Here is a 12,966-nt window from a genome sequence, read left to right as displayed (position 1 = left end):
TTGAAATTACAATAGATATCAACAGATAAAAATGTTCACTAATCTCCATCTTTGTAAAATTGTGATGAAGAGTCATGCAATCATCTCCTCCTCATTGGACGAAATATAAAAATTACTCTGTTATAATAAGACTTTTTAGAGAAATTTACATAAATCACTATCTTTTGGTGGTAATTAGCCATCTATAGATACCATTTGCTATATTACGGATTATAGATACCTTTTGTGTGGTTATAAGTCGTATTTGATGTATTTAAGCTATTGTATTCATGAATACAGTAGCAAAAATAGGTGTGAATCAGGGAAGTCCAGCTGATCAGTTGTTGTATTCGAGTGTATTCGACTGTATTCATGGAGTGAAATATGGGATTACAGCTGGACAGATTATTGTATTCAACTGTATTCGACTGTATTCACGGCGTGAAATAGGGGATTACACTGTTTTTAAAACGGAAAGTGAATCAATTAACATAATAGACTCCTAATATAACTCAACAAACTCAACTATAACACACAAATTTTGTATTTTCAGTTATAAAAAAGATTCTCACCCGAAAAATACTCCAAACATATAGCAATCTTCAGAGAAATTATATAATACATCTGAATACATAAATTATATTAATTAAAAAAACATATAAATACATTCATGGCATATATAGCGAGCTAATCTTATACAAGAGAAATTTTCATAAAGCACTATCTTTTGGTAGTAATTAGCCATCTATAGATATCATTTGCTATATTACGGATTATAGATACCTTTTGTGTGGTTATGAGACGTATTTGATGTATTTAAGCTATTGTATTCATGAATACAGTAGCAAAAATAGGTGTGAATCAGGGAAGTTCAGCTAATCAGCTGTTGTATTCGAGTGTATTCGACTGTATTCATGGAGTGAAATATGGGATTACAACTGGACAGATTATTGTATTCAACTGTATTCGACTATATTCACGGCGTGAAATAGGGGATTACACTGTTTTTAAAACGAAAAGTGAATCAATTAACATAATAGACTCCTAATATAACTCAACAAACTCAATTATAACACACAAATTTTTTATTTTCAGTTATAAAAAAGATTCTCAACCGAAAAATACTCCAAACATATAGCAATCTTCAGAGAAATTATATAATACATCTGAATACATAAATTATATTAATTAAAAAAAATATATAAATACATTCATGGCATATATAGCGAGACAGTGAATATAATGAAATACATATAATATAGCGGGATACATTGAAATACGATGAAAAAAAAAGACAGTGAATACAATGAAATACATGGAATACCACGAGATACATTGAATTACAATGAAAAACCCTAAAACCCTAATGGATCTATTCAAACAACCTGCAGCAAAGCGGCTAAAACGGGTCTCCTCGCCATCTTCCGCTGACAACTTCATTTCCAGCGCCTTGTCATCTTCATTGTCGGGTGAAGACGGCGGCAACAAAGACCCCAAAGATACAATGCTCACGTCCGATAAAAAGTCGAGAATGGAGTTCAATAAATCACTTGGAAAGGCCAAAATGAACCTCAAACTATGCTCTGATAAAATCTCCTAGTTAAACGCAAATGGTGATGGCGTAGGATATGTGAAGTTAGAGGAACTGTTGGTTGAGGAGACATGGTTGGAAGCACTGCCGGGGGAATTTCAGAAGCCCTATGCAAAGAACTTGTGCAGATTTGTTGAAAAGGATTTGATTTTGAACCAAATCCAACTTCGTTTTCTGATCAGAATCAGTATCTGTTTTTTCCCTTTAATGCATACACAGTTGTTGAGAGAAAGGAGATAACCATGGAGAAATACTGGCGTTGAGAGAGGGAAAGGGTGGAGAAAAATCTGAAAGAATGAGAGAGAAAAATAATACAAAGAGTATTTTATGGCTTAAGAGTAGGAGATAACCACAAAAAAAAATTTAGCTATAAAAATCAAAAGGTATCTATAGAATATAGTTTTTTTAAAGGGTATTTATTTAAAATAAATAAGGTATCAACCTTTGTTATAGGTAAAAATTCCTAAAATAATCTTATCCCCACAAGTGCAAAACCCAATTTTATTGGGGCAAAAAAAAAAAATCAGAAATAGCTAGATTTACAATTGGTGTTGAAAAATAGCCACAGTTTTAAAATCGAAATTTAGTCACTTTTTCATGTAAAGACAAAATTTGAACAAAAATACTCTTAAAAATCCGAAAATATTTCAACATAATATGCCGAAGTTCGAATTTTTTACATATGAGATTCCAGCATAATGTGTTGGAATTTCATAACATGTTGGAGTTCTATCGTAATATGCTGGAAGTTTATACGCATGAGCTTCATAATACAACATATTATGTTGGAACTTTCCGTGTTGCAGCAAAACAATGGCTATTTTTCAACGACTTTGCAAACGCTGACTATTTTTCAATTACCAATTCGAAAACTGACTAGCCCGTGCTATTTTTCCAATTTTATTACTAACCCAATGGCGCAGAAACGAAAAAATGAATTTGTTATCCCTTAGCCAAGTGCAGCTAAAATTTGAAGTTTATAGGTTTTGAGCTTATTATTAAATTCATAGCGTGTCTTAATTACTGAAATTATAATAAAAATACTTATATATGAATTATTATAAATATATCACTTAAAGCAAAAATTACTGGATTGGTCTGAAATGTAGCTAATATTACACTATGCCAAAATGGCGTTGTAATAAAAGAAGGCAAGTGTTTTGCTGGCATTGAAAGTGATACACGAGAATGCTCACTCTTCTTTCACGTTAATGTTTTCGTGTCACCTTGGTCCTTGGTTTGGTGACGATTTCGTTGCATTTAATTCACTCAACAAACTGCACAACTACAACCCGACAGTGTAGTTGGGCATTAATAACAAACATACATGATGTATTGATCCAATTAGGAATGACAAAGACAACCCCCGCCGGCTGTACCACCTATTTTTTGCAATTTAACTTACTATACACTATCTTTTAACTTTATTTAGGTATAATAATTTTACTCTGACTAATTTAAACTCACACTATATATGTCCTATTAAATATATCCTTTCATTCTCGGAGCCTCGCGTTACGTAGAGCCAATTAAAGGAGAAGGTTTACTACCAAGAATTTCTCTACTCTCAAAGTTCGAATTTAGAACATTTAGTTAAGGATGGAAAGAAAATCAATGTCATTATAATGGGTAGCTTGTATATTCAAACTTGTTATCTTAGGTACTCTCCTTTTTTTTCCTAGTTAAAACTTTTACTTATTCCATCAGTTTCTGCTACGTGAAGGAGAGTCTTGGCGTAACTGGTAAAGTTATTGTCATGTGATCAGGAGGTAACGGGTTTGAGCCGTGGAACAACCTCTTACAAAAATGCAGGGTAAGACTGCGTACAATAGACTCTTCTGGTCCGGTCCTTTCTCGAGCCCCATATATAGCGGAAGCTTAGTGTACCGGAATGCCCATCAGTCTCAATTATTTCAATACTCTTTTCTTTTTAGCATGTAGAATAATATCTTTTAATATTTAACCACAAAAATATCGATAACATGTTTCAGATCATAAATTTTAATAATTTTAATTTCCTTTAATTCTGTTTCTAATCAAATACCTTCAATAAATTGGACGAGAATATTATATGTGGCAGTAACATCTATATTTTAAATGATATATATATATATATATATATATATATATATATATTAAACACTCTCTTCTAACCAACTCAGTACTATTCTGTTTATATTATCTTTGTCCTGTACGTCTCTCTGCAGATTTTACAAACATGACATCCACCATTGTCAAGCAAATTCCCTACCAAAAACTCAAACAACATAGCAGCTATTTTGAAGATGAAGAAGATATGGATTTAATACACCTGAGGGAAAAAGTAATTGGTAAAATTAGGAAAAAACCCTCTTCTTTTTGGAATATTAAGTTCAGAAAAGTGCACCTGAAGAAGCGATTGAAGATAAAAGTTCCAAGTTTGAAGAAATTCTTTAGGAGAAAAGCTAGGTTCATTGTTGCTGCATTGGCTAAAACGTTAAAGAGATTGAAGGAAAGTCAGTCACATTTTGGGGATCTTTTCGCTGGGAATTATATGTTTATGCAGGTCACTCCGACTCCAGTGAAAATTTGTGCCAATTACAACAACAAATCTCCAAATCTGAAGACCATCGCTGGCCCTGATTACCTCCAAAATGGATTTTCATCATTAGGTTCGGCGAGATATTGTAATTAGTTATCATTTGTTTTAGCATCCATTAATTAGCTCGCACGCCTTGTGTTTGGTAGGACGGAAGTTGATATTAAGTGTAATTGTTAATTGGAGCAACAAGTTGTTTTCTAATCCTTTGCTTGTAATTTTTTTTGGTCCTAAACTGTTAGTGGTTAATGTTGTGATTCACTACTCTTTCGTTTTCATAGTGCCGGGTCTTTTTACTGGTTATCGCTTTTGCGTTTCATCTATTTTTTGGTCTTTATGATGTTGTTATTATTCATATGGTCTCTGTTGGTGGTACTGATATTGTCTCTTTTTCGTCTTCTTGGGCCGAGGGTCGTTCGGAAACAGCACCTCTATCCCTCGTGATAGGATAAAATCTTCGTACACACTACCCTCCTCAGACAATTGTGCGTGATCATTATTGTTCTGGCATATTTTGGTTCTGAGAAATATGAATGAAACAGGATTATAATTAATTTATCCTAAAACTAGACCAGATGATGATTGTAATAGTGATTAATTACAACCTTTTGGATAAATTGGATAATTAAAGCATGCGACAGACACCAAGCAGTTACTGTTGGGAGTTGGCAAAAGTAATAGTAGCTCCACAAAACTCTAGAAGTTTGACTGAGCTGCATTCTGCAGCCAAGAATTAAAAGTATGCAAAGCTGCCTCCTGTTGTGACATCAATGAAACACTGTAAGTAAGTTGGGGTTGGCGATATGAATTCTTTTTCCTTTTATTTAGTTCAACTCATTATCATATTACGGAAATCATTTGGAACGCTTCTCTAAGAAGAAAAACGGCAACAACCATCGTTGGGATAGGAAATTGCCAATGCATTATCGATCTATTTCTTTGATAGAAAAGACTGCATAATCCTATCTTTGAGAGCTAAAATAAGGGAGTCAATCGTTAACCATAAGAAGCAGGGGATGAGAAAAAAAAGACAGGAATTTTGATATAACCTTATGCTACGTTAGGGTCTGGATCATTTGTGTGATACAACTCCGCAAATTGGCATATTAATCATCTTCAACTTGTAGCGATTTTCTGAATGCGCTTCCCATGTTATCCGCAAAAAATTAAGTGGAAAAAATAGTTCATTTGTATAACAGGCAGCCAAGCCAGAATAAATAAATAATTATAATAACAAATTTCAGTGCCTGCATAAAGAACCCGACAAAGGTCATCTTCAAAAGATAAATGGATAGATATTCCAACATAGTTTTATAATCAGAGACGGAATTATGACTATAAGTTTATCAATTTTGGATTCTAAAAAAGATGACTTATTGGATTCTGAATAAATTACTTGATATATTAAGTAATTTATTTTAACACAAATACAATGCCGAAGCGGCAAATTCGAACTAGTTTGACAAATGAATTTTCTGATACCGGTTGTTTAAAATTTAAGAAAAGAAAAATGATTGTTGGTAGTTGGCACAGACTTGCCAACAGTACCCGGCGGTATTATTGTTGTAAATTAAGAGTCCGTCAAATTATATTTAGTTCCACAGAATACACAAGTAAATAACATAATAATATTTTGTGTGGAAAACTCCCAGCTCACGGGTTAAAAATCACGACCTACACTCGTAGGATTTCAATTTCACTAACTGAGCAACTTTAGATTACAACACCTACTTGCATTAAATTGAAAGTCTCTTTGTAATAACTCTATTGCAAAGCAACAAACTTTGACTAACTCTAGTCAAGAAACTAAACCAAACAGCGGTTTAAATCTGTTCTAAAAAGACACTTCTTGAAAGTAGTGTAGGATTACAAATAGGGCAGCCCGGTGCACTAAGCTTCCGCTATGCGCGGGGTTCTGGGAAGAGCCTGACCACAAGGGTTATGCAGCCTTACCCTGCATTTCTGCAAGACGCTATTTCCACGACTCGAACCCGTGACCTCCTGGTCACGTGGCAACAACTTTATAAATTATGTCAAGGCTCCCCTTCTATGTAGAGTTACAAATAAAGAGTGGTCCTTTAATCTTTGGATATCTTTAGTTACAAATAAATAACAAAGACTCAACAAACCTAAGGACTTAAGATATCTTTAATCTTTTGATCTGGTCCTTGAGGTTGCATTAGCTTTGTTCTTGAGAGTGGTGGTGACTAGCACTTAGAGAATATGATTTTTGGAGTTGCAAGTGTTAGGCCAATAAATCCCTTGCCTCATGTTGATAATATGTGTGTGTGAGGTCATCAAGGATGATGCAATAAAGTGCCATTTAGTTTGGCCTTAGCAAGCTACAGCTGTGCTGCTGTACTGCTACCAGACGGTATGGTGCAGTTGTCTGCCAGAAGGTACAGTGTAATAGCTTTTACAGCTGTAGAGTTGACTGCACGACGACCAAGGGAACTGATCCCTATATGTTCCCTCTGCTGTTTCCTTATATGATTTCATTAAGAATTGAACCAAATATGTGATTAGTTACTCTAAAATGCAAAGATATTAATTGTATCAAATTTCTTATCAGGTTCTCTCGTGAAGTTTGTCAAAACATAACAAAATACGTAGTGTATAACTTATCAATTATTTCTACTATCGTTTGGAAATAGCCACTATCATTACCAGTATTAACATACATTTTTTTTGAATTGCCACTATCTAGTCGGGAAAAGAGGGAACTACTTGCTTGGGTATGGTAATTATACTTTCTTTTAGATATTCAATATATTGGAATAAGTACTGTAGTAGACCCTTAAAATGAAGAATTCTTTGTGCATACACGTCAGAGAAATCTGTTGCTCTAAAGTTTAAAACACATGTACATATATAATAGTATTCGGTATATATGTACATATATACGGTGGAAATCGGGGCCATTCGATTTCGTTCTTCGATGGAAAAGGCGATACCACATCGAGAGGCCAGGATGCCTGATAATGACCCGGCCGGTCATTTCATTAGTTACAACCCCGTTTTTTCCCATTTTTTCTCCCTTATGTGTTGTTCAGTTGTATTGGATCATATCGTGTTGGTTGTGTTGTGTTCGGAGCGGTCTTAGAGTGGAAGTAGACACTTAGTCTCTTAAGTTGGTTTTTTAGTTGGAAAAGTCAACCGGAAATTGACTTGTGGGTGAATGATCTCGGAATTGGGTTTTTATGGCTTGGATAACTTCTTTAGGTGATTTGGGACTTAGGATCGTGATCGGAATGTATTTTGGAGGTCCGTGGGAGATTTAGGCTTGAATTGGCGAAATTAAATTTTGGCGTTTTCCTGTTGACAGTGGAAATCTTGATATCGGGGTCGGAATGGAATTCCGGAAATTGGAGTAGGTCGGTTTTGTCATTTGTGACGTGTGTGCAAAATTTCAAGTAATTCGGATGAGGTTTGATAGGTTTTTACATCGCTTGCGGAATTCGGTAGTTTTTGAAATCCTTAGGCTTGAGTCCGATGGTGATTTGATGTTTTGATGTTGTTTTGAGTGTTCTGAAGGTTGGAACAAGTTTGAATGGTGAAATGTGACTTGTTGGCATGTTTGGTTGAGGTCCCGAGGGCCTCGGGATGGATTATGGTTGTCGGAAGGTTTAGAGTTGAATTGGAGTTGCAGATTTTGCTACTTCTATTGTTTCCTCACCTGCGGAGTGGGGACCGCAGGTGCGATGATCGCAAGCGCGGGGAGATGACCGCAGGAGCGGATATTGTCGCAGGAGCGGAAGGTTTAACCGCACCAGCGAGCCCGCAGGTGCGTGGCCTGGAGCGCAGGTGCGGAAGCTGGCTCCTTAAGTGAAATTCGCAGAAGCGGATATTTTGCCGCAGAAGTGGTAGCGCAGGTGCGCTTATGGGACCGCAGGTGCGGAATCCCTGGAGCAGAAACTATAAAAGCTTCCCTTCGCGATTTTCAGCCCTTAGTTCACCATTTGTGTTCGGAGTTGGAGCTTTTTGAGAGGAATTGAAGAGGGATTCGAGGGGTAACGCTTGGAGGTAAGGTTTTTGAACTCAATACTCGATCCGATGGTGATTTCTAACTGATTAGACATGAAATTAGTGGGATTTAAGGGTTAGGCTTGAAATTGGAGAGTTTAAATTGGGGATATGAGGGGCCATTTGGGGTCCAATTTTGATGATCTTGGTATGTATAGACTCGTGGGAGGATAAGGATTCTAGTGATGTGATTTTTATCAGATTCTGAGGCATGGGCCCGGGGGTCGGGTTTGGCCAATTTCGGTTTTTTTATGTAATTTGATTATTTTCGCGTGGGCTTTGTTCTTTTAGCATATATTGATGGAATGAATCTGATTTTGAATAGATTTGGGGCGATTTGAGTTTGAGTCGAGTGGTAAAGGCATCGCAAAGAAGATTTTCATCCGGTTTGAGGTAAGTAACTTTTGTAAATCTAGACTTGAGGGTATGAAACCCCGGAATTTCGTACTATTCTGATTAATGAGGTGACACACATGCTAGGTGACAGGCGTTTGGGCGTGCACCCGTAGGGATTGTGACTTGGTTTGTCCCGAGGCAACTGTAGAGTTGTATATTTTGATAAACTCTATGTGGTATTTATGTAGTTAGAAATGATTTTTGTTAACTCGGGCTAAATGCCATGTTTGGGGCCTTATGCCGTGCTGTTTGGACCCTCAGGGGAATTTTGCTGTTATTTTCACATTGTTTTGATTGGGAGCATTATCCTCAGTAATGGTTTATACCTGCTTATTGTTAAAAACTTGTTCCTCACTCTATTTTTAATATCTACGAAAGTGTTTTGGGCTTAGTTCCCTGAGTTTGCACTGAGATGCCCGAGTGGCTTGTGAGGCTGATGAGTAAGTGAGGCCGAGGGGCAGATTGTGAGGATGGATATGGGTCGGGCTGCACGCCGCAACATTATTTATATACATATATATATGGATCGGGCTACACGCCGCATCGATATGTTGGATCAGGCTGCACGCCGCAGCGATATAGCGCTTGGGCTGTAGGAGCCCCTCCCGAGTCTGTACACCCCCAGTGAGCGCAGTCGGCTATATACTTATGGATCGGGCTGCACGCCGCAACGGTTATTATGAGATATCTATTGAGCTTGAGTGCTGAGTGTGAGTGCTGAATGATGATAATTGAGTCATGAGTGACCGAGAGGCTGAATTTTTATGGAAAATACTGTATTTGCTCTTCTTTATACTGAGCCTCTATTGAAAATATTGAATAAATGTTTTAACAACTTTTTCATTGAAACTGGAGTTTTAACTAGATGTTCAGAGTTCACCTACTGATTTGAATCTTGCTATTTACTCTGAGATTTTTATGTCATGATATATTTATGATTTTTAAATGCTCGTCACTGCACTCAGCCTTTATTTATAATTGTTATTTACTAAGTTGGCGCACTCACGTTACTCCCTGCACCTTGTGTGCAGATCCAAGTGCCAGAGCATCCGAGTGAGAGCTGTCTCTTGCCTTCATAGCATTTCCGGAGATTGCGAGGTAGCTGCACGGCGTCCGCAGCCGTGCCTTCTCCTTCCTATCCTTTAGTACTATCTATTTCAGTCTTATCTTGTATTGAGTAGACAATGTCAGACTGTATATTTTAGTGGCTCATGACTAGTGACCCTGGGATCGGGCAGTGTGTGCTGTTTTGCTTATTTGTTTCCGCTTCATTTTGAAATATTTTAACTAAAGATTGTGTTCACTTTCGATTAGTAAATGAATTAAAAAAAAGACCTTCATGTTATATGTGTTGAATCGCCTGGCCTAATAGTGTGATAGGCACCATCACGACCGGGGTGGTTCGGGGTCGTGATAATGCCGAGCTCGGGATTATGTGCCCGAAGGCTCCTTATCATGCAACGATGAAGAATCATAAGGCATTTCTCAACCACACAATGACGCTCTAGTGATTAATATCTTACTAAATAAAGTTCAAGTTAAGCGTGTTTTAGTGGATCCAAGTAGTTTAGCGAATATCATCCAATCGAGGGTCGTGGAGCTGCTCGGCCTACAAGATCAAATCGTGCCCGCAGCTCGAGTCTTAAACGACTTCAACATGGCCAGTGAAACAACTAAAGCGGAGATTACCCTATCGGTGAACGTGGCTGGAACCATTCAAGATACGAAGTTCCGCGTGATCGGGGGCGACATGAGATACAATGCCCTACTCGGAAGGCCCTGGATTCACAATATGAGAGCAATTCCTTTGACTTTCCACCAAATGATGAAATTCCTAACGTCGGACGGTGTAAGAACAATGTACGAGAAGCAGCATGCTGTAAAGGAAATATTTATGGTCGACGAGCTAATACCGGTATCGACGGAAAGGTCGGGCATCAAAGATAAATAGGAAACCAAATAGCAATCACAGCCACCAGCCTCAACCGAATCGGGAAAGCAGGAGATAGAAGATGAAGAAGAGGAGGATTTTCCGACCCCTAGAACCTTTATTGTTCCCGAAGACTCCGACGCTACCAAGTCAACTGTCGAGGAGCTAGAACGGGTTATATTGATCGAGTACCTGCCCGAGCGAAAGCTATACCTGGGAACGGGGTTAACCCTCGAGCTCAGGAAAAAGCTTATTCAATTTCTTATCGATAACATGGATTATTTTGCTTGGTCCCATTTAAACATGACAGGGATCCCACCTGAGATAACATCGCATCGGCTAAGCCTTAACTTCTAAACGGTGAAACAAACTAGAAGGCCACAGTCCAAGTTAAAGCATGCATTTATAAAGGACGAGGTAACTAAACTTATCAGAATAGGGTCCATTCGGGAGGTAAAATACCCCGAATGGTTAGCCAATGTAGTCGTAGTCCCTAAAAAAGGGAACAAACTTAGAATGTGTGTAGATTACAAGGATTTGAACAAGGCATGCCCTAAAGAATCTTTTCCACTGCCTAACATCGATCGCATGATCAGTGCCATGGCTGGCCACGAGATCCTTACCGTTCTCGACGCCTATTCCGGGTACAATCAAATTCAGATGAACCTGGAAGACCAGGAGAAGACCTCATTTATCACCAAGTATGGAACATATTGTTACAATGTAATGCGGGGCTAAAAAAATGCAGGATCTACTTACCAACGCCTAGTAAATAAGATGTTTGAAGAATAAATAGGTAAGTCAATGGAAGTTTATATCGATGAAATGCTAGTTAAGTCCTTGTGCGCAGAGGACCATTTGGCTCATTTGCAGGAAACATTCGAGATTTTGAGGAAATATAACATGAAACTCAACCCCGAGAAATGTGATTTCAGGGTCGGCTCGGGCAAATTTCTGGACTTCATGGTGTCGAATTGGGGGATTGAGATCAACCCCGATAAAATCAAGGCCATCGAAGACATTACTGTCGTAGACAGTGTAAAAGCCGTGCAGAGGCTAACTGGACGGATAGATGCTTTAGGCCGATTTATCTCGAGGTCATCAGATCGAAGCCATAGATTTTTCTCTTTACTCAAGAAGAAGAACGATTTCACTTGGACCCCGGAGTGCCAACAAGCGTTAGAGGAATTAAAGCGATACCTATGAGCCCACCATTGCTTCACACTCCGAAGGCACATGAGACACTTTACTTATGCTTGGCGGTATCGAAAATCACGGTGAGTGGTGTCCTAGTTTGGGAAGACCAAGGTACGCAATTTCCCAGCTACTATGTAAGTCGAACCTTAAGGGAAGCAGAAACTAGATATCCGCACTTAGAGAAATTAGCACTTGCACTAATAAGCGCTTCTAGAAAGTTAAAACCATATTTTCAATATCACCCCATATGTGTGCTAACCACTTACCCACCATGTAATATTTTGCACAAGCTCGAACTTTCGGATCGATTGGCCAAATGGGCCGTCGAACTCAGTGGGTAGGATATCGAGTATCAACCCCGAACATCCATCAAGTCTGAAATTTTAGCGGACTTCGTGGCTGATTTCACGCCAACCCTCATGCCCAAAGTTAAAAAGGAACTCTTGTCAAAATCGGGCACATCATCGGGGGTATGGATCCTTTTCACAAACGGCACTTCTAATGTGAAGGGACCTGGGATAGGCATCATTTTGAAGCCACCCATGTGTAGCACTATTAGGCAGTCTATCAAAAATTCTAGGTTGACTAACAATGAGGCCGAGTACGAGGCCATGATTGTAGGTTTCGAGCTAGCTAAAAGCTTGGGGGAAGAAGTCATTGAAGCCAAGTGTGACTCTTTATTGGTGCTGAACCAAGTAAACAAAAGCTTCGAAGTTCAAGAAGATAGAATGCAAAGGTTTTGGACAAGCTACAAGTAACTTTGCACCGCTTCAAGGAGTGGACTCTAGATCACGTACATAGAGAACAAAACAGTGAAGCTTATGCACTTGCAAATTTGGGATCATCAGTCGAGAAAGACGATATTATCCCGGGGACTATCGTCCAATTATCGAGAACTATGGTCGAGGAGGGTCATGCCGAGATAAACTCTTCATGCTTGACCTGGGATTTGAGGAATAAATATATTGTATATTTAAAGTACGGAAAGATCCCATCGGACCCTAAAGAGTCGAGGGCCCTATGAAAATGGAACATTATACAAAAGAACATTCGATGGACCATTGGGTATGTTTAGGGCCGGAGGACACCGACTATGTTTTACGAGAGGTCCATGAAGGCACTTGTGGGAACCACTTCGGCGCCGAATCTTTGATTCACAAAATCATTAGAGCATGGTACTATTGGGATAGCATGGAAAAAGACACTAAGGATTTTGTTCGTAAATGCGATAAATGTCAAAGATTTGCACGAATGATCCATCAGCCCAGAGAG

At 38.4% G+C, this 12,966-nt stretch overlaps 1 protein-coding gene across 2 annotated transcripts; it reads left to right on the top strand.

Annotated features, from left to right (window-relative positions):
* The first annotated feature begins 3,052 nt into the window (after nucleotides 1-3,052).
* On the top strand, nucleotides 3,053-4,449 carry LOC109205692. Of its 2 annotated transcripts, XM_019368432.1 has the most exons (3): nucleotides 3,063-3,230; nucleotides 3,337-3,383; nucleotides 3,778-4,449. In XM_019368432.1, the coding sequence occupies exons 2-3, from the start codon at nucleotides 3,377-3,379 to the stop codon at nucleotides 4,242-4,244; spliced, it is 474 nt and encodes a 157-aa protein (XP_019223977.1). In that variant the 5' UTR covers nucleotides 3,063-3,230; nucleotides 3,337-3,376; the 3' UTR covers nucleotides 4,245-4,449. The 2 variants fall into 2 exon arrangements, 1 of the variants encoding a protein (XP_019223977.1); XR_002064712.1 differs by lacking the exon at nucleotides 3,337-3,383 and having other exon boundaries at nucleotides 3,053-3,230.
* Nucleotides 4,450-12,966: the final 8,517 nt, after the last annotated feature.

The sequence above is a fragment of the Nicotiana attenuata genome, unplaced genomic scaffold, assembly GCF_001879085.1.
Source record: "Nicotiana attenuata strain UT unplaced genomic scaffold, NIATTr2, whole genome shotgun sequence".
Lineage (NCBI taxonomy): Eukaryota > Viridiplantae > Streptophyta > Magnoliopsida > Solanales > Solanaceae > Nicotiana > Nicotiana attenuata.
The sequence above is the reverse complement of the archived record's forward strand: the minus strand, read 5'-3'. Positions and strand labels throughout refer to the sequence as shown.